The following is a 23,674-nucleotide window of genomic DNA, read 5'->3' on the forward strand; positions in this document are numbered from 1 at the left end:
TTCTCTTCAGAAGAGAGTGATCTTTGTTTTTACTGTCAACTTCTTGGAGGTTTCTTCCTTCAGCTGACACACTGGGTGTGTATTTAAACACCTACTTTAATTCAGATGCTGTTGCTAGACAACCTTCAGTACAGGGCTTCCCAAATCAGTCCACAATTGAACCCTTTAAAGCCTATCTTTTATCTCTATCTTAAAAGTTTTGTTTATCTACTTTCGAAAGTTAGTCAATTTACAATCAAAACAGCAGGCAGCTAACGGCCTACATAAAACCTTTGACTTCAGTAATTACTGCTGAACATAACTCCCAGAAATCACACCTCCTTTCAAAACCTTTTCAATCCACAATCTTCAAATCTTTTCTTGTTTTCTAGTTTGCTTCATGTTATTACTTTTAAGGACAATGTATTCCCAACAATGTCAAAAAAAATCATACACTATGAATAATACCTGTCTCAAAACTTAGTGGTAATTTAAATCAAGATCCTATTAAGTAATAGCTAGCTCTTGAGTACTTTATCTGTAGATAAATATACAGAAGCGCTCCATGTTTGTGCAAATCTTCCAATACAAAGTAACAAAATTCTGCTCATGACAGTGCAAAATCTGTCTTCCAATCAGAATTGAATACTGAAAACAGTTTGGACCCCTATTCAAAGTAAAAATGTACTGGCATTGTAGACAGTCCAGAGAAGGTTCACTAGGCTGATGCCAGGTATGGCGTAATTTTTCAGGTCAATACCTTATCATCAGAATTGAACCCACAAAACTTGCCACCACCCATGTAATTCTATGTAATTGTCAAAAGTGGGCAAGAAATATCAATGATGACAATATCCTGTGAAATAACCATGTTTTTAAAAAACAGAGAAAAAAAGTCAGTGGTTGATGTGAGCAATTACAATCATTCTGGCAAAGTAGATCATCCTGCCCATGATTGAGAATCAGTCACAATACTTTACCCTTTAATCTCAATTCTGGAGAAAGCTTCATTTAACTGGAATTTAACTGCAGATTGTTGATTCGGAGGAGGGTGAATTTGGAACCATTTGCCAAACTCATTGTTCTTCATTTGCACATTTCTTAATTTACTCAACTCATTTACCTTTTCACAGACACAGATTACAGAATGCCAGTGTGCCAAGGAGCTTGGCAATCTGAACAGTAAAAATATATTTGGCACAGCTTCACCCAGTGCCCCAAACAATGTTGTGGGACAGCCGATTTCAGCTGCCCCCCACTGATATTGTCACTCTAAACACTCACAGATCTACCCACAGCGGAAAGAGAAGACAGGGACACTTTCTGTAATCAAGTTCACCAGCAGTCAAGGTAACAACAAGTAAAACACTGAGTAAAAGAGGGAATCGGTAAATAGGGTAGAATTTTGGAAGACAAGGGGAGCTGTTTTAAGTTGTTGAAACTCAGATTTTCAACCTCAGGGATGTTGTTTGGCAGATTGACGCCAACATTTCTTGGAGTAATTGGAAGGTGATCAGTATGAGAGTCCCTGTCTCCAGATCCCAAAGCAGGAGGAACATGATAAAAAGATCCTTGATTTCTTCAGCATTTTGCTCTGCTTGCTCTGTTCACAAAGACTTTATTTCTAATTTATTATTATTCAGCCTTGCAGACAATGACCAATAAAAATATTTGATATTTGAAGAATAAGTTGTTATCGTTTTGTCTCCTAGTCTTTACATCAAATTGTAAATTGTTTAACATTTCCAGCCTTGCAGTTTCTGGGATATCTGCTCCCACTGCTGAAATAACTGCACTCTGCTAAAAACACTTGTCAGTCAGCCACCTTCACTATGCTCACTAACTCCACTGCTCACTGAACCAGGGGTTATGGGGACAGACAGGAAAATGGAAATGAAACTGTGACCAGATTAGCCATGATGTTATTTGTTCTTGTTGTAAAGGCTCCAGGGGTCAAATGACCAACTCCAACTCTGAAATTGTACACCCCAACAACTCTGCTGGTCAGTCGCTCTGTTTTCCAGTTGCTCTAATGATCACTCACAGTACTGCTCATTCTCTCTGATGGTCACTCAATTTGCGAGTTAGCTATTTTGTAGATGGGTTACTCTGTTGGTGAGTGACTGTTCTGTTGGTCGGTTATTCTGTCAGTCACTCTGTCAGTCAATAACTCTGTGGAGCTGAGGAGAGAAGAGGTCATTTGTAATCTTTCAGTGTAAGGCTGAATTAGTTTTTGTGATGTTTCCCTTCCCAACCATTGAAAAGTCTGTTCTCTTCAAATTGATTAGTTGGCAGGTATTGCTGGGGCGAGACTGTGTGGTGGACACAGGGATGTGTGTTATTATTTAACTTGGTAGTCTCTTTTGTATATGTTGTATTTTAGGTTTTATTAGTTGAAAAGCTTTGTTTAATACTCAAAAGGGAACAATGTGTTGGATTTTGTTTGCTTTGTTTATGCTGAACAACAGAAGAGGTTTCCACATTATCTTCCTAGCCTTTTGAAGCTCCCTCTTACCAACAAATGGTTAACATTCAGAGGCCATGGTTCCTCTGATTTAATTTCTGCTGATTCATCTAATTTATCAATTAGTTAAATTGTTTTCTGGGAGAAGAGTTTAATAAAAACAATTTGTCCAGGTGTTATCAGCTGTGTTCAGCCCTTAGAGTAAATTCTTGTGCTTTATTTCCCAATGTGCTAGGATGGACCCTTTGATTCTTTCCAACTTTAGAAAGCTACTTGTGTTCTTTGTAATTTTTCACACATTGGCTGCTGATCCAGGGATTTTATGGACTGGTGGGGAGGTGGCAGCACCAGAAAGTGGAGAAGTGAGTGAGAGTTTTCTAAGGTGTATTAAATCTGTTATTTTTCTTTTGAAAATGCAATGTTTTAAGATTTGTGCAGGAAGGTATACATCTATTTTCTTGGTTTTTGTTTTTGTTTTGTTTCTTGGATTTTGACTTTCAATATCTGTTCTTAATTCATTCAAAAATTTTGTTAATTTATGGTTTGCTGTTGATTATCAAGTTTTATTATCCATCTTTTGAACAAATGGCTTTTTTTCTTCTAAGTAAAAAGCTCTTCCTACTTTGGAAACTGGGAAGAATAAAACAACATTATAGAAATGTTTCTAGAAATTCTGATTTTTGTGTCTGTGGACCCTGATAGTTGGGTAATCATGTTTAAACATCTGGGATGGTTGTAATGTTATTCCTCATGGCTATATTATTATACCACATTTTGTGTGTGTGTGTGTGTTTATGTAATCTGAGAGAGGTTAGTGTATGGATCTGTTTTTTTTCCCATGTGTTAGTCAGGTTGTTGTGAGAGCATAACAACTCTGCATCTGTTATCTGATCACTGTCAGAGATAAAGTCTGACTTTCTGACCAGCTCTGATGCTTGTTTAAATATTGTGGTAGGTTAATTTAAATATGTTGCCTATGGGTTACTTTCAGCACTTTTTTTTCCCTCTTGAGGTGTGGTGAAGAGCTTGGTATTTGTCTGGATTAGCCGAATCTGTGCATAGTTAACAAATCTTTCAGTCCTCCAGTTACATATTGTGATGTTGGGTCAGAAGACTTTAAAATACTAAACTTTGCTGTCCTTCAGCACAATGTTCTGTTGTACTTGTACTGAAACTGGATTAGATGAAGTACTTTGTCCAAATTCTCATCCTCTTTAGAATTAAAAGGATGGAGGTATTGCAGCACTTTTTTAAAATACCATGGAGATATTAGAATGAGGTTTTTTTTTCACAAAAGATTAAACAGACTCTCTGGCAAAGTAAAAGATAACCAATAATGCTTCAGATGATTGATAGGCTAGATTTAAAATATGTGGAGAGAAAATGTTTCCACAAACTACAGATCATCAATATGTGCATTGTTGTGTTTTTTTAGCAATGAAAAACTGAAACCAGTTCCTTCCCCTCCAGTCCTCTGCCTCCCAAAATGGGAGTGCCTCTGGCTGTGTCCCTGCTTTGATCACACCCCATGTCACTGACCAACGTAAACTTCCCTTCTTCACCTTTCTGCACCCTTTAAGGGATGATCATGAGATCAATTTTCTTAATCTCTTCATGATCTAGTCCGATGGGATTGCTCTGACTGGGTTTCGCTAGTGATCTGCTCATAGAAGATCACTTACAATTGTTTCCCTTTCTCTACTCCTACAATGTTGTTTCTAATGTTGCTTGGCCTCCTTGCATTTCTTATCCTCATGGTGCCAAGTCAACACCATCCTTTTCTGGCTGCCAGCTTTACCTTGCAACTATTTCTTGTTGCTAGACTGTTGGGCTGCTTTTCTGACACCCAGTCCTGGCAAAGCTGATGCACATATTTGTCAGACATGTCACTTTTTTTGCTTTCTAATTGAAAATTACCTTTAATCATCTTGAGGAATGACTTACACCCTGGTGTAATCATTAGGTCAGCAACATCTTAAGTTTTTTTTTAAAAATCCAATTAATATGAAATAGCTTGTAATTATCTGGATCTGAAATCAATGGAAGGACTTTCAAATACACCATCAGTAAAATGGTGACGTTGGGCTGGGTGAGGTTATTTTATCAGGCTGTCCAGTGATTGTCAATTTACTCGAGTTATTGGTTCTGAGTGGATGGTAACCTGCTGGAGATAATAGAAGGCAGAGCCCCTCTGCTCCTATGCTGCTGCTTGGCCTGCTGTGTTCATCCAGCCCTGCACCTTGTTGTCTCGGATTCTCCAGCATCTGCAGTTCCTACTATCGGAGATAATAGAATATTTGTGTAACTGCTAACATCAGTTGTACTGCTCCACCTCGGGTGGAGAGATCTAGGTTGAAATAGTCAGCTATATACTATAGTAATAGGCTTAAGTTCCAGTAGAAAGAAGCTAAATTTCTGGCAAATGATTTTAAAGAATGACTTAAACCTGTTTTTGCTCCTAGAAAAGTCAGAGTGATCGAGCTGAGAAATCAAGGCAAGGTGAGATTGCACTCAACTCTTTGGTTTACATAAGCTTCCTGTTGCTGTTTCTCCATAGATGTTCTAATGTCTTTTTTGCCTCTTCAGTACTAACTGAGGTTTGGCACCAAATTGACAATTATAATCTTTTCAAGGATACTTTTTTTAGTTGTAAATGATCAATATTTTGTTACAGCAGCCATCAATAATTAATAGAGTTTAATCTTTAGAATGGAACTTAAAACTAATCTTTAAGATTCTTTATCTGACTGAGTAACAAAGCGTAGTGTTTTACAACAGGCTTTCAATTTACAGTTTGACTTTTTTGCTATTCCTACATTGCACAGATTCAAATCAATCCCTTGATACTTTCTTCCCTACCAGCGCTATCTAGTAACACATCTTTGTCCTATTGGTTTAAAGTTCCCCAAGGAGAACTTTATTGGATCTTTGTCTGAATGAACCAATATTTAGTTTGGCGAGTATATTTGCCTTCAGTTATCAGCTTGCCTTTTGTGTAACACTTTATTTTAATTGAGAGAAGGGTGGACAGTTTTTTGGTATTTGACACTTTCCCAGGGTTCTCAGGAGAATGCTTTGTTGGTTTGGATCAATGCTGACAACTGAGAGCTCTTACTGGTCAGGGTAACTTGACAACTTTCACCCAATTTTGGGTTATTTTCCACACCACCCCACCCCCAAGGATCTTGTTCCACTGATAAGAGCCAATACTTTTGTTTTGGGGCAATTTAGATCTAAAGGAATATTTTTGGCTTATCAACATTCCAAATAAGCTTCCTTTTTAATTGTGTGATTGACTGGGCTGCATGGGAATTTTTGGATACCTATTTTAGGGAGGATTGCATTTGTCCTCCAGTGGCTAAATTCACTAACTTGCCAGTTAATGTTTGCTGGAGGGTAGACCAATATATACCAGAATGAGACTAAATCCTGTTTGAATTTATGGTCTTTTCTGTGATCTAGTATAATTTGGAAATTAAACTTGGAGCAGTAACAAAACTAGTACACTGCACTCTACATTAGAACTGCTCATGCAACTCTGAACTTGAAAGCTCCTCAAGACAAGAGTCTGTGATTTCATTGCTGTTGACAAACTGACCACAGAAATTTGCAATAACTAGACATTTGGTATTTGGTTTATGTTGATTGTGAGTAAATATGAACTGAAAGAAAGGCCTCTATTTAGAAATAGCTTAGTTTGTCCCAAAGGGAAGAGTTTCGGATTGAGATTAAAGATAACTATCCTGCCCTAATGGCATCAAATATATGGTTTGTTTTGTCAGGTTCGTCACTTTTTTTTTTCTTGAGCTCTAGATTCTAAGGATGTTTGGGAGTGTAGTGACACACTTGACCAGTAACTCATTCATTTAGTCATTTCCTCTATTTTGTCTCGGAGAAAAGTCCTTTGGTGGTTTAGGTTTACTGTGATTCACTCTCTTAAATCTAATTCTGAGTCGTTCAGTGAAAATATCCAATTAGAAAACGTTGCCTCGTCAACTACTTTGTGTGTGGGTACATCTTGTAGTTTATCTCTTCAGGAGCTTGTGCACAGTTACAGAAAATAGAAAGTGATTCTATACAGCCACTGATTTTCTTCCTAGCACTGAGCAGGTGGTGGCAATTTAGCCTCAAGCCTGCTCTACCTTTTTGATACAATGATAACTGATATCACAGCCTCGACTCCACTTTTTAATCTGCCTGTTCCCTATAACACTTGTGAATTTAAAAAATCTGTTTATCTTGTTTCCTCAAGATCCCAGCATCCACTGTACTTGGTAGTGAATTCCATAAGTTCACAATACTTGCAGAAAAGTAATTCTGCATGCACCCTTCCCCCACCCCAACATGTACAGCTGGTGAAAATGTTGACTATAGCAAAAAATTTAGCACAGAACTTGATTTTAATCCACATTGTACAGATGTTTGGTCTTTTTTAGTTTGTAATTGATTTGTCCAATTAAAGTATTAAACTGATTATTGAGAAAATAGTTGGCAGCTTTAGAATAAGTGCCTAGAAGCTGGTGGGCAAATACTTTTATAGAAGTGTGTAACTTGTAAAGACAATTTTTTTTCCCCCTGAATAACTGACTGTGTTAAAAGTTAGCCAAATACCTGTGACAGATACCAGCAAAATTATCAAGCACTCAACAAAAAATTTAACTTTAGCAGGTGGGGAAATGTTTTTGGATATAGAATGAAAACCTGCTCAATAGTTAGCTCTTCAGACATTAAATTGGACTAATACTCATGTCTGGTACAGGACTCCTGAGGAGAGATCAGCTATCTTGTGACAAAAGTTGAGTTTACCACCAATTCTCCTTGAAACTTGAGACAAAGACACTTTCAAGAAACTTTGCATTAAATTTTAATTTTTAAAACTTTAATATCAAAGGATTATTTACAAACTTAATTGATAACTTAATAATGATTATTCTACTTTATCTGTGACTATATAACTGACCCTAATTAAGTCACTCATTGGAAGAAGTGAAGTGATAGTAATTAAGTTTCACAATATTTTGTCTTAAAATACTAAGTTATCTCACTGGTTTTAAGCTAAATATTCATACTCCAAGTATTGAGTTAAATTCTTGTATCTTAAGAGCCCACATCTAGAAAATAATTGAAGTGAGGATTTTAAGTGCTGATATTAGTAAAGTAAGTTATTTCTGCTACAATATACCTATTGATGTTTTACCCTGAGACAACTTTTGCAGGTTTGACAACTCATAGGTTTAATGTTTAATTTTGAGGATCCCATCTATAGCCAATGATGCTAAGTATCTATTTGTTTTTTTTAAAACAAAAAAAGTTCTCAACTCAAATTTCAGATTTCAGCTGGTCACAAGTTTTTGTTGTGCAGCTTAGCCTGGCCAGGAGGTACCTTCAAAGGATCTTTTCAGATTTGTGTCCTTTGTCTTAGCTAATTTTATAATTTGCAGAGTTGAGTCCAGTAAGTTGTTTTCCTGTCCTGTTTACAACAGCATTTAACCTGAGGGTGCCTGGTACTTTGAACAAGTTCCACCTGGTAAGTTGAAGCATAATGACATGAAATAATGGATTTTCATTTTGAACTGAGTGGAATCTGGATGGAATTTAGTCAGGGACCTGTGACAATAGCAAGATAGTATCTCCATTGCTTGCTTCAATCTAACCTATCACTGTTTTTGAAACCAGGGCACTCAAGGTCCTTATTTTTCCCCAAAGTTGCATCCAGCTACTCCAGCTGACACTTTCCAGATGAGCTTGACCTACACCCACTGTCATTTTTAAAAACAAAAACTTGTCAGCTTTGATGATGTTTCTGGAGTGACCAATATTACCAAAATAAAACTCAGGTCAACTAGAAAATTGGCATTCTGAAACTCCTCAAACAACTTCCTCAGGATTACACAATTCAATTGTTTAGCACTGTCACATGTTAAGACTCTTGGTAAAAGCAAATAAGTAATTGAAATTTAAAAACAGAATCCATCCTTTAGTCTGTTCAGTGGCACTGTCCAATCTTTATTCTTCACTGTACCAAATAAAGGAAGGTGATCTCTAGAACTTTGTTTTAAAATTTGGGTTACCTGTTTATAGGTACAAGTAAAACTAATGCATCGTCTCTTCAGACTGGGGACCAGACATAGTCTCCATTCCCTTTTGTAATATGACAATTACGTAACACTTTCCTCTAAATAAACTTTTGTCATAAAGTTGAAATAAATGCTAGAAATACATAGATCATGCAAAACGTGTGGAAACTAACATTATAATGTTTCAGCTCAAAAGTCTGATTTGCACTCTTGGTAAGGCATATCAAGGCAGGATTATACAGTTAATGGTAGCACCCTGGGGAATATTGCTGAACAAAGAAACCTAGGGATGTAGATGCACAATTCCTTGAAAGTGGAGTTGCATGTAGCCAGGGTAGTGAAGAAAGTGTTTGTATGCTTGCCTTCAGTCAGTGTATTGAGTAAAGGAGTTGGAATGTCATTGTTGTAGATGTACAGGATAGTGGAGAGGTCACTTTTGAATACTGCATACAGCTCTGGTCACCTGCTGTAGGGAGGATGTTATTGAAGTAGAAAGGGTGCAAAAGGATTTACAAATATGTTACTGAGATTTGGGAGGTTTGAGTGAAAGGGATAGGCTGGGACTCTTTTCACTACAGCATATGAGGATCTGGGGTGACCTTTTTTTTTTCATAGAGGTTTGAGATCATGAAGGGCATAGATAAAATGAATACTCCAGGGTGGTGTCACCAACTACAGGGCATCAGTTTAAGGTGAGAGAGGGAAGATTTAAAAAGGACCTAAAGGGCAACGTTTTTCACGCAGAAGGTGGTGTGTGTATGGAAAGAGCTGCTGAAGGAAATGGTGAAGGCTGGTACAATTACAACATTCCAAATGTCTTTTGGAAAGGTATGTGGATGTAAGCAAATGGGACTAGTTTAGTTTGGACACGGACCCTTTGGTCCAACTCAATCTGTATGACTCTAGGATTCTTGGTCTATAAAATGTATAAAGCTCTCAATGAAAAATATTTACTGCCACTTGATCATTCAAGCATCTGTCTCTTGGATTGCTGCTTCATTTTGATTAGATAGAAAACAGTAGAACTTGAATTCAATAAAAATCTGGAATTAAGAATCTACTAATTTAACATGAAACAATGTTGGAAAAACCCATCTGACTCACGAATGTCCTTCAGGAAAGGAAATCTATGCTCCTCATGGCTTACATTTGAATGCAGACCCACAGCAATGTGGCTGTCTCCATTGCCTAGCAAGCCGCTCAATTGTATCAAATACGATGAAGTTTCAAAGAAATGAAACAGGACAGACAACTTGGTACCAACATCAGCAGCAGAAATGGTCCTTTTGACCCTGTGAAGTCCCCCTCACTAACACATGGGAGCTGGTGCTAAAATTGGGACAGCTATCTCTTGGATGAGTTGGATAACAGCCAGATACTGTCAGGTATAATTCTGAATATGACTGTCCCCTCATTGCTGGATATGTCCTGTCCTGCTGGCAGGACCCAGCAGATGTGGCAGCACAGTGGTATACAGTCAGTCAGGCAGGTCTCGCCTGGGAGGCCTTTAACATTTGGCTCCAGGCCCCATGAAGTCTCATGGATTCAGATTAAAAGTGCACAAGGAAACCTGCTGGTACCATCCTCTCTTGGCCAATTAATTGTACTCCTCCACATTGAACAACACCCGGCACTGAAGGTGGTAAGGGCACAAAATGTATTCTGGCCATTGAAATCCCCCACACGAGTGGCTCAGCAGCAGAACTACTGATCGAGCTGGGCAGGTCTTAAAGTTCATAACTACTAGACTGGGTCTGTAGCAGGTGGTGAGGAGACCAACAAGATGGAAAAACACACTTGACCTCCCCCTTGCTAATCTGCTAGTTGCAGATGCATCTGTCCATAATAATGATTCAAATTTTTTGGATCATTGGGATCTCTTCTGGGGCAGAAAAGACCTGTTCAAAAGGGATGGGTTTCACCTGAACAGGAAAGTAACCTGTTTGGCGGTGTTCCTACATAGCAGTGGGAATAAAAAGGCAGAGGAGGATGGTATTTAACTCATAAAAGCATGTTAACTAGAACAGGCAGGCAAGAGCTAGTCAGAATGAAGTAACTCTGAAGAATTAACCTGCATTTATTTCAATGCAAGGGGCCTTTGTAGTCAAGGCTGAAGTTGGCATGTATGGGACTGAGATGTTGTAGTTATTACAGAAACTTGGCTGAGGGAAAGGCAGGACTGGCAGCTCAATGTTCTGGGTTTTAGATCCTATAGGAAGGCTAGAAAGGGAGGCAGAAGAAGGGGTGTGGGTTTTTGATTAAGGAAAACATTTCTGGTAGTTGGGTATTTCTGAGGGATTGTCCAGTGAAGCTGTATGGGGAGAACTTAGACGTAAGATAGGGATGATCACTTTGGGATTGTCCAAAAGCCACCCCACCCCAAATACTCAGGGAAATTGAGGAACAAATATGCAGAGAGATCTGAGATATAGTTAAAACAACAAGGCTGTAATAGGGGATTTTAATTTTCCAAACTGAGACTGCCACAGTGCTAAGAGCTTGGATGGTGAGAAAGTTAAATGTGTAAAGACAACTTTCTTACTCAGTATGAGCAAAACTTAGCCTTCTCTTGAGAAATAAGGACAGGGCAAGTGACTGATGTCAGCATGGGAACACTTTTGAGACTAGTGATTATAATTCTATTAGTTTTAAAATAGTTATAAAAGATGAGCCTTCCATGAATTAGTTTTTAATTGGAGTAAGGCACGTTTCTCTGGTATGAGACAAGAACTTACAAATGTCAATTGGAGTAGACCCTTTTGCAGATTAAAGGGATGATTGACAAGTGGGAAGCTTTCAAAAGTGTGTCAATGAGAGTTCCGAGGCAATATGTTGCTGTTAGTGAAATGTAATGCTGGTAAGAGGGAACTGTGGATGAATAAAGATATTGAGGTTCTAGTCCAGAATAAGACTTGTCATAGATTAGGTGACTGGGATCAAATGAACCTCTTGAACAGTATAAAATGTGTAGGAAAATGCTTAGGAGGGAGATTGGAAAGACAGATGGGCTATGAGAAGTTTGGCAGATAAAGTAGATTCTCTTCTGATTATCCTTGACCAGTATATTAGGGACAAAAGATCAACCATGGAGAGAATAATGCCCCTTTAAAGATCAATGAGGTTGTCTGTGTTGAACCACGAAGTTGGGAGATACTAAATGATTATTCTGTCAGCTTTTACAGTGGAGAATGAAATGGAGGCTAGAAAACGTGGGGAAATAAATAATGTTTTGAAAACAGTTCACATTACAGAAGAGGAAATGTTGAAGGCCTTGGAAAACATTAAAGGTGGATAAATCTCTGGGCTCTGATCAAGTGTATCACAGGTCATTGTGGAAAGCTAAATGGCAGGGACCCAAGTGCAGATATTTGCTATCAATAACCATGGGTGAGGTGCTGGAGGACTAGAGTAACTAATGTTGTGTGTTTAAGAAAGGCCATAAGGAGAAGTTTGGGAACTCGGGTCGGAGTCTGAAATGAACGATAAGTAGTTGGAGTTATTCTGACAGATTGGATTTAGTGCCTTTGGAGAAGCAAGAACTGACTAAGGACAGTCAGCGTGGCTTTGTGAGGGAAATCATGTCTCAAACTGGAGTGTTTTGAAGTAACCAAAAAGATTGAGGGCAGAATAGTAGATGTTGTTTACATGGACTTTAATAAAGCCTTTGACAAGGTTCCACACTGTAGACTAATGAGTAAAGTTTAAATTGGATGGGATTCAGGGAGAGCTCGCCAACCGGATACATAATTGGTTTGACAGTAAGAGACAGTGGTGGAGGGTTGTTTTTCAGACTGAAGACCTGTGACCAGTAGTGTTCCACAGGGATTGGTACTGGGTCTGCTGCTCCCCTAGGCAAGTTGTTCCAGTGTCAGGTTGATGCCAGTGTTATAACAGCAATGTGGAAAATTGCCCAGGTATGTCCTGTGCACACAAAGCAGGACAAATCTAATCCAGCCAATTACTGTCCTATCAGTCTACTCTGGATCACTTTGAAAGTGTTATCAAGCAGCACCTAGCAACAACCTGCTCAGCGATGCCCAGTTTGGGTTCCACCAGGGCCACTCAGCTCCTGAACCTCATTACAGCTTTGGTTCAAATGTGGACAACCGAGCTGAATTCCAGAGTGAGACTGTGACAGCCCTTGACATCAAGGCTGCATTCTACAGAATGTGGCATCAATGAACACTAGCAAATCAAGTCAATGGGAATTGGCACAAATTTGCTGTCCTCCAAGAGCCCTACCTGGCATGTAGGGAGATGGTTGTGGTTGTTGAAGGTTGGCTATCTCCACTCCTGAACATCCCTACAGGAGTTCCTCAGGGTAGTGTCTTAAGCCCAACCACTTTCAGCTGCTTCAATGACCTTCCCTCCATGAGGACAGAAGTGGGGATGTTCGCTGATGATAGCACCAATACTCAGCTTCATTTGCAACTCCTCAGACACTGCAGCAGTCCATGCTCAAATACAACAAGATCTGGACAATATCCGGCCTTGGGCTGAAAAATGACAACATTGACACCTCATAAATATCAAGCAGCCACCATCTCCAGTAAGAGACTAACCATCGCCCCCTTGACATCCAATGGCCTTACCAACACTGAATTTTCCCTCTCCACTACTAACATCCTGGGGGTTACCATTGAATGGAAACCACCACACAAACACAGAAGCTACAAAAGCAGATAAGAGCAATTAACTTAGCTCCTGACTCCCCAAAGCCTGTCCATCATCTACAAGGCACAAGCCAGGAGCATGATGGAATGCTCCCCACTTGCCTGGATGAGTACAGCCCCAACAACATAAGTTTGACACTGTCTAAGACAAAGCAGCCTGCTTGATTGGTACCACATCTGGTCCCTCCACCACTGATACTTGGTGCTACTTTCTACGGGATGCAATGTAGAAATTCACCAGAGATCCTTAGAGTGCCTTCCAAACCCATGACCACATCCATCGAGAAGAACAAGGAAAGCAGGTACATGGAACATCATGATCTGCGAGTTCCCCTCCAAGCCATTTCACCATCCTGACTTGGAAATATATCGCTGTTCCTTTTGGTCAAAAAGCTGAATCTCCTTTTCAAGGGCATTGTGTCTTCGTACAGCACAGACTCAGCAGTTCAAGAAGGCAGCTCACCACCACCTCCAAGGACAACTAGGAATAGGTAATATCCAACAATACCCACGTCCCATAAATGAACTTAGACATAAGTAATTGTATTAAAGAATTGAAGGACTGGACACTAAACTTAAGAAGCATTTTTAAAAATTCTGCAAGAGCACTTACTACAAAACTAGATCAAGTTGCTGAAAGATGTATATTGTTTTTCCATGGTTTGAGGAAAGTAAGATTTGATCTTGTGTGGTGCAAACACTAGTTTGTGATCTTTAAATTTGCTTAAGACAAATGTTTGTAGCTGCCTTTTTAGAATTACATTGCTTTGTAACTATTTGAAAAGCATTGACACTTTATTCAACACTAAAGTCTGTGCATCTAAAACACTGCTGGGACAAATCCAACTTGAATAATTCTTTCTGCTGATGTAATTTTCACATCCAAACCTCTGCTTCAAGTTATCGTGTCAATTCATGAAATTTAAAACTTCAAATTATTTTTTCTTTTCAGATGTCATTCATGTATTATCTGATTCGAGCAAACCTCATCCTGGAGGTAATTTTTTTTAAAATCCTATTTAAAGATTTAGTGCAGGGGCAATCTCTAGAATTTGCTGATTAAACATGTTTAACTTAATACAAGTATTTGACTTCTAGATTGCAGAAGTTTGGAATCGAAATGACAATGAATTTGAATTTAAATTCCATAAACCCAATTAGACATGAGTTAATGTTCCATAATTGTTTGTATAAAATCCATGGGTTTTCTCAATCCAAACAGTTTCCTCATCCCTGCCCTCCTCCCAGTTGGGACCATTTGTCTTCAATCCCATGTCTGAACTCCATTTCCAGTTATCTCTCCCTTTTTTTTTTATAGGATTACTAGGATTAGTCACAATCTAGGGCAGATCTTTTAAAGTGGGCCAATTTCATCGCAGAAATCTGGGTTCACTGATCCTGTAGAACTTCTGAAAACCAAAAACCAGACATGAAGCAGAGGAGGTGAGGAACACTGAAGATGGACATGCCTAGAATTGGCCTTGGGCAGTGCTGCTCCTCCTACTGTGAGGGTTTGGCAGCTCCATTTTAGATTATAAACAAACAACTTTTTTCTCATGACTATGGAGTAGTGAGCTTATCACCCATTTAGTGGTTTTTTTTTTAAAATTTGTTTTTACTTATTGTTTTGGCCTTGAGCAGGAAGCTGATGTAATTGAATCATGAGCTTTCTAAATGTGATTCAATGATTGGCTTTAGTTGTAAAACCAAACCAGTGAATCTGGGGCTCTAATCATCAAACCAAGAAGTTTCAAAAGAGATTTTAACTCTAAGCAGTGTCTCAATTAATGTATAAATCGAAGGTAAGTGAGTAACTAGGTGCATTCAAATTTTCTGTACATGTAATTGGTTGATGAAGCATAGCCTCCCCACCTCGTGTCAAAAGGTGGACGCAGGTTCCATCTTTAGTGAAATAGAATTTGAGTGAATCACAAGGAATCGGTGGTGGGGCAGAAGTTTAGGTTTTTCATGCTGACTGTTTCCTGTAAAATTTCTTGTTCTGTTCCTACCTGTATTCCAAAAAATCTAACATTTAAATTTTTTTAGGTTATTTATTCCAAGTAACTTTTGGAGTAAAGTTTGAAGGTGACAATTTCAAGGAATTTGAAGGATTTGGGAGAAGGGTTGCAAGATCTATTGAAAATCTGGTGAGTTAGTATTCCTTTTGTGCCAAGGGTTCACTGCAAACTTGATTCTTACTTTTTTTTGTTTGTTTTTTTTCTCTCCCAGATTAAACACAAGTTTTCAACATTTTCTCCTTCACTTAAGAAATTACTCCTTCGTAGTACTGAGAGGTAAATTCCAAATGGTTTCCATAAAGCATTTGATGAGGTAGGAGACTGCATCTATGTCAGGGGTTGTGAAGGGCTCTGCACAAATGAAAGTGTTCACTGAGCAGTTAAACAGCTGAGGCTATATTGATGCTCTGGACAAGGAGCAAAGGGGTGGAGCACCAGAGTTCCTAAACTAGCTCAGCAGTTAAATGTCAACCTGGGAGAAATTACCAGCTGAGGCTGAAAGAGCATGATGCACATGAGATCAAGGTGAGAAGTGGCATGGTGGCTCAGTGGTTAGCACTGCTGCCTCACAGCACCAGGGTCCCAGGTTTGATTCCACCCTTGGGTGACTGTGCAAACCCACACAGACATGGGGAGAATGTGCAAACCCCCACACAGACATTCTCCCCATGTCTGTGTGGGTTTGCTCCAGTTTCCTCCCACAGTCCAAAGATGTGCAGGCTAAGTGGATTGGCCATGCTAAATTGCCCATAGTGTTCAGGGATGTGTAGATTAGGGGGATGGGGCTGGGTGGGAAGCTCTGATGGTCAGTGTGGACTTGTTGGGCCGAAGGGCCTGTTTCCACACTGTAGGGATTCTATGAAGTCAACAAAGTGATTGGAAGATGTAAAGAACGCTGAGAGCAGATCTCTTTTAAACTGTTGAACAAAATCTGGACTATATAGGATATGATGGATGAGCAGTATTGTTCAGCTGCTAAAGAAAGAACCTGTGACTGCAACATTTGGATAGGCAAATCCTTCCTATCAGTAGCTGGGCAAGTTCTCCAGCAAAGTGCTCTTCAGAGTGAAAGTGAGAAGAATAAGGTGAATAGCCAAGATCCTTTGTCCCACTAAGGACAGTCCAAAGCTATAGGGCATAGGTTTAAGGTAAGAGGGGAAAGATTTAAAATGGACCTGAGGGGCAACTTTTTCATGCTGAGGGTGGTGTATATATGAAGTGGTACAGGAGGGTACAGTTACAACATTCAAAAGACATTTTTGTACAGGTACATGGATAGGAAAGGTTTAGAGGGATATGGGTGAAATGCAGGCAAAAGGGACTGATTCAGCTTATGAAACCTAGTTAGCATGGATGAGTTAGGCTGGAGGGCCTGTTTCTGTGCTGTATGGTTCTATGACTATAACAAGCAGGTTTCTGGGCTGGCAGATCATCCTGGGAGCACATCTTCATTCTCGGAAACAGCAGAGCCTAAAGCATTGCTTCGCAGTCATTCTGGTACCTGGCAGGATATGGAGCAATGTACTATAACATGAGTCTTGCACTGTATCTTCAACTGCTACATTAAGATCAGTGCGCACACACCATTGATTCATTCTCTCCATGTGGAGAATGAATCAAGTGTCTTGAGACAGCTACACCATTAACACACCTGGATCTTGCAGATAAGATTATCATTTTAACCAGACACCTCCTGCTTGGAGACATGACAACCTGTTTCATAGCACCAAGGTTGATCTAAGAGTTAATTCAATGTATGGTAGCAAAGTCCCTCCCATTTTCCCCATCTCTATTTTTAAACAATAGAACATCAGAGGTCAACCACTTCTGACCTAGAAAGTAACATCTCCAGGGAGCATGATGTAAAGATTAACAGTCACAAATTGACAAAGCAGCACTGGTCTTCCAGCAGCATGATCGATGTGATCACGAAGCTACCAATTTACATGTCTATGTAGTACGTAGTACTTAGTACCATCTATACCAACAAGATGCAAGTTGGACTTCTTCCACCAGAGTTGTTTGAGAAAGATACTGGGTATCGTTATTGGAGTGCTACACCAGACTGGTCATCAGCAGTTGCAGGACATCATGATGGCAGGAAATGCATCACTGACTTTGTGGGCTCAGTCCAGATGAAGTCTCTGGCTTGGCCAGTCCATGTGAATTACTCCAAGGAATCTTGGAATGGGGCACTGCCTCAGCCAGAGTGAAAGTAATTGATAGGCTGGTGGCAGAGTGTTATGTCCCTTGTCCCAGGGGGACTGAGGAGTCTGCATCCACAATTTTGCACCGTCTTGTCATTTTTAGTGAATCACCTGCTTTGCATGTATTGATTCAATGCATCAGTTTGTAGTCCCGGTCTCTGGTGGTGCTGGTAGCGACAATCGGTGTGGCCTCTTGGTCTGGCCAAAAGTAGGTGGCTTGTTCATCCTACTGTTCCAATGGTTTGCAAAGTCTCACTTTAAGTGGGAGTAGTGTCCACACTAGTCATCGAGCATCTATTGTATTATTTCCCTTTTCCAGCCCTTGGCCTGTCATTCCAATGTCTACATCATATATTGCAACAAATGGTCTCTTTCTGATTTGTGAGCTGTAACTAGTAGGGCAGTAACAGGGCTAGAAGACTGAATCCTAACTATTTACTATCTTGTATATTAATGACCTTGGCTGTGGGCACTTTAAAGTACTATAGCCAAACTTGTAGATGACACCTAAAATGTGGGAAAAGTTGCAATGAAGAAGTTTACAAAATGATATTGATGGATTTGGTAAATGGGCCAAAATCTAGCAGATGGAGTTCACAATGGGTAACCTCAATTATCCACATTAGTCAAAAGTGACTCTTTTATTACCTAACTTTGAAAGACCTCTGGGTGCTTCAGTGCAGAAGAACCTGGGTGTCCTTGCATGAGTCGCAGAAAACTGGTACACAGGTACAACAGGTAATACAGCAAATGGAATTTTTGATAATTATTGCTTAAAGAATAGACTAAAGTTAGTGTTGCAGTTGCACAAGGCATGAGTGAGACCGCACCTGGTGTATTGTGTACAGTTTTGGCCTCCTTGCTTAAGAAGGGATGTAGTTGTATTGGAGGTGGTTCGGAAGTCCACTAGATTGATTCGAGATGAGGGGCTTGTGCTACGAAGAGATTGTGGTTTAGGCCTGGACACTTTTTTTTTATAAAAATCTAATTTTGAAGTACACACTTGTCAAAAAGGGATTGACAAAATAGATGCAGAGCAAATGTTTCCCTGCATTAGGCAATCTAGAATGAGTGGCCTTAGTTTTAGGTTAAGGAATAGCAGGTTCTTGGATGAGAAATGCCTCCCTTCAATGGTTGTGAATCTCTGGAATTCACTATCCGAGTGCAGCAGATGCTGGGGCATTGTTTATCTCCTCCTTATTTATTCAGGTTTTTTAAAATTAGTAATGGATTAAAGGGTCGTGGAGGGCAGGCAGGAAAGTGGGATTGAGGCTGAGGTGACAGCCATAAGCCCATCTCATGATGGGCCAGGCTTTAGGTTGAATTGTCTACTTCTGCTCCTAGATCTTGTGTTCTACAACCATTTATTGCAGTTTGCTCTACAAATGAGTTGCTGTGTCTTCTGCATTTAAAATTGACTACAAAGTGCTTTGGGATAACCTGAAGCTGTGAAAGGCACTATGGTGAGTCTTTCACTTCCCCCTTTCTGAACCACTGCAATGTTCTTGCAACGTTATTCAGCTGAGTGCTTGTAAGGCTGGTTAACAGTTAGTGTGGGCCTGGAAGTCGTACACAGGCCCAACCAGAGGAGGTTATTAGTGAACCATTTGGGTGCTTGTGTCAATCCAATAGCCCTGGTTGGTTTTATGTTCTGGGAGTTGTTTTGGGATGTGGACTTGCATGTTTTCTCCACTAACTTTTTTTTTTCCCAAAATTTCAATCTTTAAATATGGATTAATCCAGAGACTCTTTAATTTTCATTTAAGAATGAAATAAAGGTGATGCTTATCTCTTCAACCTCAGAATCGATGCTGCAGTTCTGTTCTTGACCTATTGGCTGTATTTCAATCCTGGTGGACAGGACATCTATGGCCCACTGGAAACTCGGTTAAACCAACTGAAGGCTAGGCGCGTAGCTAATCTCCGACATGGAAAAGCCACAGTGTTTTTCAAATCAGTTGAAGGTAACTCTCATGTGCTTGAAGAACTTGTTTTGTATAATGTTTTCTTAAATAATATAGACACCATGCTGACTGCAGGTTTGGCGTTTTAAAGGTGAGACCCTGATTTCTTGGCTTTGAGTTGGGTTTTTAGAGGCTGCGTACCATTAATTAACTCTTCCGTTCTGCAGATGTGGATGAATGTTCCTCTGGGCTTTCAATGTGTGACCCTCAAGCTGATTGTTTCAACGCCTTTGGTTTCTATTCTTGTCGATGCATAGAGGGATTTGAGGACCATTCACTAAATGGTTCTGGCATTGACTGTGTCAAGAATGAAAAATCAGGTATTTAAATTGTTTTAACTGTCATGGTTACACAGCTGTCTCATCTAGTATAAACACTAGCAAAATATTCCTTGTATCTGCCTTTCGTACAACTAAAACAGTTCAATGACTTCTTTCCAATTGTCTACGTTAATTTGAATCCATTCTCGGAATTCCTTGTAATGGAATCCAAATCTATTATTCCAAATTATGATGGTATTTAATCTTGTAAATTAACATGCTGAATTATCTTCCCCAATACTGTCTCATCCTTCTGTTTTGCTTAGCTTAACAGTTGAGAAGTCTGTTTTAAAAGCAATGTATGTAAAAGTGATGATTTCTGAATGAACCCTGATGGATGAATATCTCACTACATTGGAAATCTGCAGATTGGATTTTTCAGATTTCTTAATTTGTAAAATGTTTTTACTGCAACAGGATCTTGCTAAGATAAGACGTAGGAGCAAGAGCAGGCAATTCAGCCCTTTTTTTCCCTACTGTGCTATTTGATACAATCATGGCTGATTTCATCTCTACCTCCATTCCTTTCCTGCCTGCTCACCATAACCCTACAACCTATTACTAATTGAAAATCTGTTTATCACTTCAAATTTTAATCCATGTTCTGGAATTTGCCACACTGGTAAATTCCACAGCTGCATGACCCTTTAGGAGAAATAATTTCTCCATCTGTTTTAAATCTGTTACCATTATCCTAAAACTGTCACCTTTTTGTGTCCTAAGTGCTTTTTTTCCTCATGAGGAAACATCCTCTCTTCTACTTTGTCAATCCCCTTTTATAGCATCTTTATATACCTCAATTAGATCTCTCCTTTACTTATTAACCCAGAGATTATTGGCCTAAACTACTTAATCTCTCATAACTCGCACCCCTCACCATCTGGAATCAATTTAATGAACCTCCTCTGAACTGCTTCCATTAATACTAAAAAAATCTCTAGTTTGATCCTTGTGAAAGTTATCTGTTTTCCAAATTTTAAGGTCAAGTTAAATCTTGTCCCTGCCTGCAAAACAGAACTGTTCTGTATCAAATATCAATGAAAGTTCCTGCTGGTGTCACTTTTTTTGAGCAACAATTCATTCTTGTAAAATTACTGTATGCATTTTTATGATCAGGTTTTAAAAACCTGAATGTTGAGAACAGCAGATCTACAAGGTTTTAGTTGATGTGAAATAATTTGATTTAAGATTTTTTTTAATTCTGGTTTTATTTGAGCTGTGAATCTTGGTGCCAGGCTCTGAACATTGGTCTGAAGCTGTACAAGTTGGATTTCTGGAGTAGGCTCTTTGGTCCTTTTTTACAAGCCTGTTTTCCCCCCTTATCAATAAGATGATGGCTCATCCGGGTTCAGCTCCATTCCTTTTCCTTTTCCTTTTCCTCTGTATCCCATAATCTTTCTTTCCCTTGACTACCAAATCAATTTAATCTGGCCTCAAAATTTAAATACTTTTTCTCCAATGCCTGAAGAGTCCTAAACTCTGAAAGTTCCCCCTAAAGGGAGACTTAGTATCAGACTAATATCTTAGTTTCTATTTTCAGGAAAAAGTTAAAGATCTCCAAGTATCAACCTAATGAAGTTGTTTCAAGATCCTGACTCAATAAGATCACTACCTGCGCGCTCTCTTTATACTCCAATGAGTGAAGGTCCAATCTGTTCAACCCTTCATCCCAGGAATGAGTTGGATGAAGTTTTTATGATCTGCTTCTAATGCAATATTTAAGCAGATCAAAACTGTACTCTGTACTTCAGATGTGGCCTCCACAATACCTTGTATAGCTGTAGCAAAATCCTACGTTTTTAAATTCTGTTGTCCCTGCAATAAACAATAACCTCCTATGTTGGTCTTGGTACGCAGGCACAGCAAATGATTACAGACTCTTTTTCAAGTAGCAGGTTACCCAGATCCCTCCATACCATCAAGTCCTGCAATTACTTTTTTTTTCTTAAATAGTATACTGCTAGTGTTCTTCCTTGTTTTAAGACTCCTTTTATAACCTCCTTTATTTCAATTTATCTTTGGGAAGTTTACTGCTGTGAAGATTGCCATACAATACCTGTTCAAAGCCTCTGCCATTTCTTTGCTTCCCTAGACTTTATTTCCAGGGGAAATACAGTACTATTCTTTCTATGCCATAGCCCATTCTTCAGAATATCACAGTCTCGATTATTCTTCTTTCCAGTAATGATACTATTTGTATGAAACAGTCCTTAACCACTGATTTAAATGGTACCACATGTGTCAATCAAACTTCAAAATACAGAATATGATGTAACACTTCAGGAAAAACTTTTACCCAGTTTTGAAATGGGAGGTTATTGGAAGTAACATTTGTGTAGTTTCAATTTAATGCACTCGTTCAAAAAATGTTCCCAGAGAATCATGCAGATGTTTTTCTCCTTGCAGAACCTGACATGAAGCTTTCCCTTGGTTTTGAAGAAATTCTAGTTGCTATAATCCTCTGTGTAGTTTTGATCCTGACAATAATCTTAACTCTCCTCTCTATGATGAGTAAAAGACGAAAGAGAGTCTCTGCTCGTAATGAAAATTCAGTTAGTTCATGGCAAGATATCAACCTTCACTACTTCCAGAAGAAATAAGGAGGAAAGGATCACTAGTCTTTACAGCTTGTGTAAGCAAAATTAACTTCTGGAGTCACTTGAAGATATGGTTGGACAGTAACTTAATCACCTGAGTTCAACACAGTGCAAAAAGTATTAACTGTGACTCCATCTTTTAAAAGAAATAGGTTAGGATTCGAAAGTAATTGGATAACTTGCTTTTTTTTTCTAACTTGAGATATCCAATGTTTTGACTTTCTTTGCAAAAGCTGAGGTTCTACTTTGACAATGGTATTTATAATTGGCATTCTTTCTTACACTATTGTTGGCAGCAATCTGCATAATCTGTTAAATGCTTCAGTAGAAAGGACTGCAGATTGTAAGTAATTAAATCTAATATCCCCAAGATGGGTTCTTTAAATCAGGATTTTCCAACTTTTTATCAACTTATTTTTCAGATCTGATTTAAATATCTACACTAATTTGGTTAAAGATGAGAATAACTATGGGAATTTGACATTTAAATTGTGGGTGTTGCTCATCTCCGGGGTTTGGATGACCTGAGATGATCGAGCTGCAATGTTTTCATTATGAAGAATGGAGATAAATCTAGAGAGCATTAATTCAGCTGTTCAAATGTCACAAGTTATTTGAAAACCACTTTCTTTCACTAGTGGGTATTAGTCCATGTTCATAGAAATCTGTGAATGTAAACTTTTTGATGAATCATCTAATAATTTTGAGGCTTTGCAAGCTTTTTGTTTTGAATATTCACTGCCTTTTGGCTGCTTCTATTATGAGGATAAAAGTCTCTAAATACATGAGATTTTGTCCAGTTTGTTTTTGTGTGGAACTATCCACTTCATTCAGGCCTTGGCTGAAATTTTGTCTTGTTTTTGGTTTTACTGAATTTTGTTTAACAGCACTTTTAACAAACTTTTTCCCACGTATTCATTTAAAATGCAATCTCTGAACATGAAAATAAATGGCTCCTTCAAAATATTTGTATGTTTTTTCATTTTTTGAATTTAAATCTGAACTAGGACACTCTAATTGAATTCAATCATATAACTATACCCTCTTTCTGTAAGAGAAATTCCTGTTTTATATCACTCGCACAATTCTTCACTGGGAACATCTTGCTATTTTGTTAAATTTTTATTTTAATGAGGAGGCTTAATACTGAAACTTCTATTGAGCATGAGTCTTGCCTTTTACATTGACAACTAAAATATTCCACACACTGTTACTGACTGACTAATGTTGGTCTCTGAAATTCTGGTAATCATTCACCTTCTCTCAAAAAATCAGTTATACATCATGAGATAACAAGGTGTCGAGCTGGATGAACACAGCAGGCCGAGCAGCATCAGAGGAGCAGGAAAGCTGACGTTTCTGGTCTAGACCCTTC

The 23,674-nt window shown here is 38.8% G+C and overlaps 1 protein-coding gene across 3 annotated transcripts in view; it reads left to right on the forward strand.

Annotated features, from left to right (window-relative positions):
• The first annotated feature begins 2,595 nt into the window (after positions 1-2,595).
• Positions 2,596-23,674, forward strand: part of zgc:66455 (uncharacterized protein LOC393502 homolog) — a 43,479-nt gene continuing 22,400 nt past the window's right edge. Inside the window, exons 1-7 of one of the 3 annotated variants that reach the window (XM_048601152.1) lie at positions 2,596-2,805; positions 4,906-4,942; positions 14,146-14,190; positions 15,240-15,340; positions 15,423-15,487; positions 19,222-19,382; positions 19,550-19,702. In XM_048601152.1, the coding sequence (XP_048457109.1) occupies positions 2,680-2,805; positions 4,906-4,942; positions 14,146-14,190; positions 15,240-15,340; positions 15,423-15,487; positions 19,222-19,382; positions 19,550-19,702 (688 nt within the window). In that variant the 5' untranslated portion in view covers positions 2,596-2,679. Of the gene's footprint in view, positions 2,806-4,905; positions 4,943-14,145; positions 14,191-15,239; positions 15,341-15,422; positions 15,525-19,221; positions 19,383-19,549; positions 19,703-23,674 lie in introns of those variants that run through there. The other 2 variants (XM_048601153.1, XM_048601154.1) reach the window with 2 other exon arrangements.

This window comes from Rhincodon typus, chromosome 9, assembly GCF_021869965.1.
Source record: "Rhincodon typus isolate 14 chromosome 9, sRhiTyp1.1, whole genome shotgun sequence".
Taxonomy (NCBI): Eukaryota; Metazoa; Chordata; class Chondrichthyes; order Orectolobiformes; family Rhincodontidae; genus Rhincodon; species Rhincodon typus.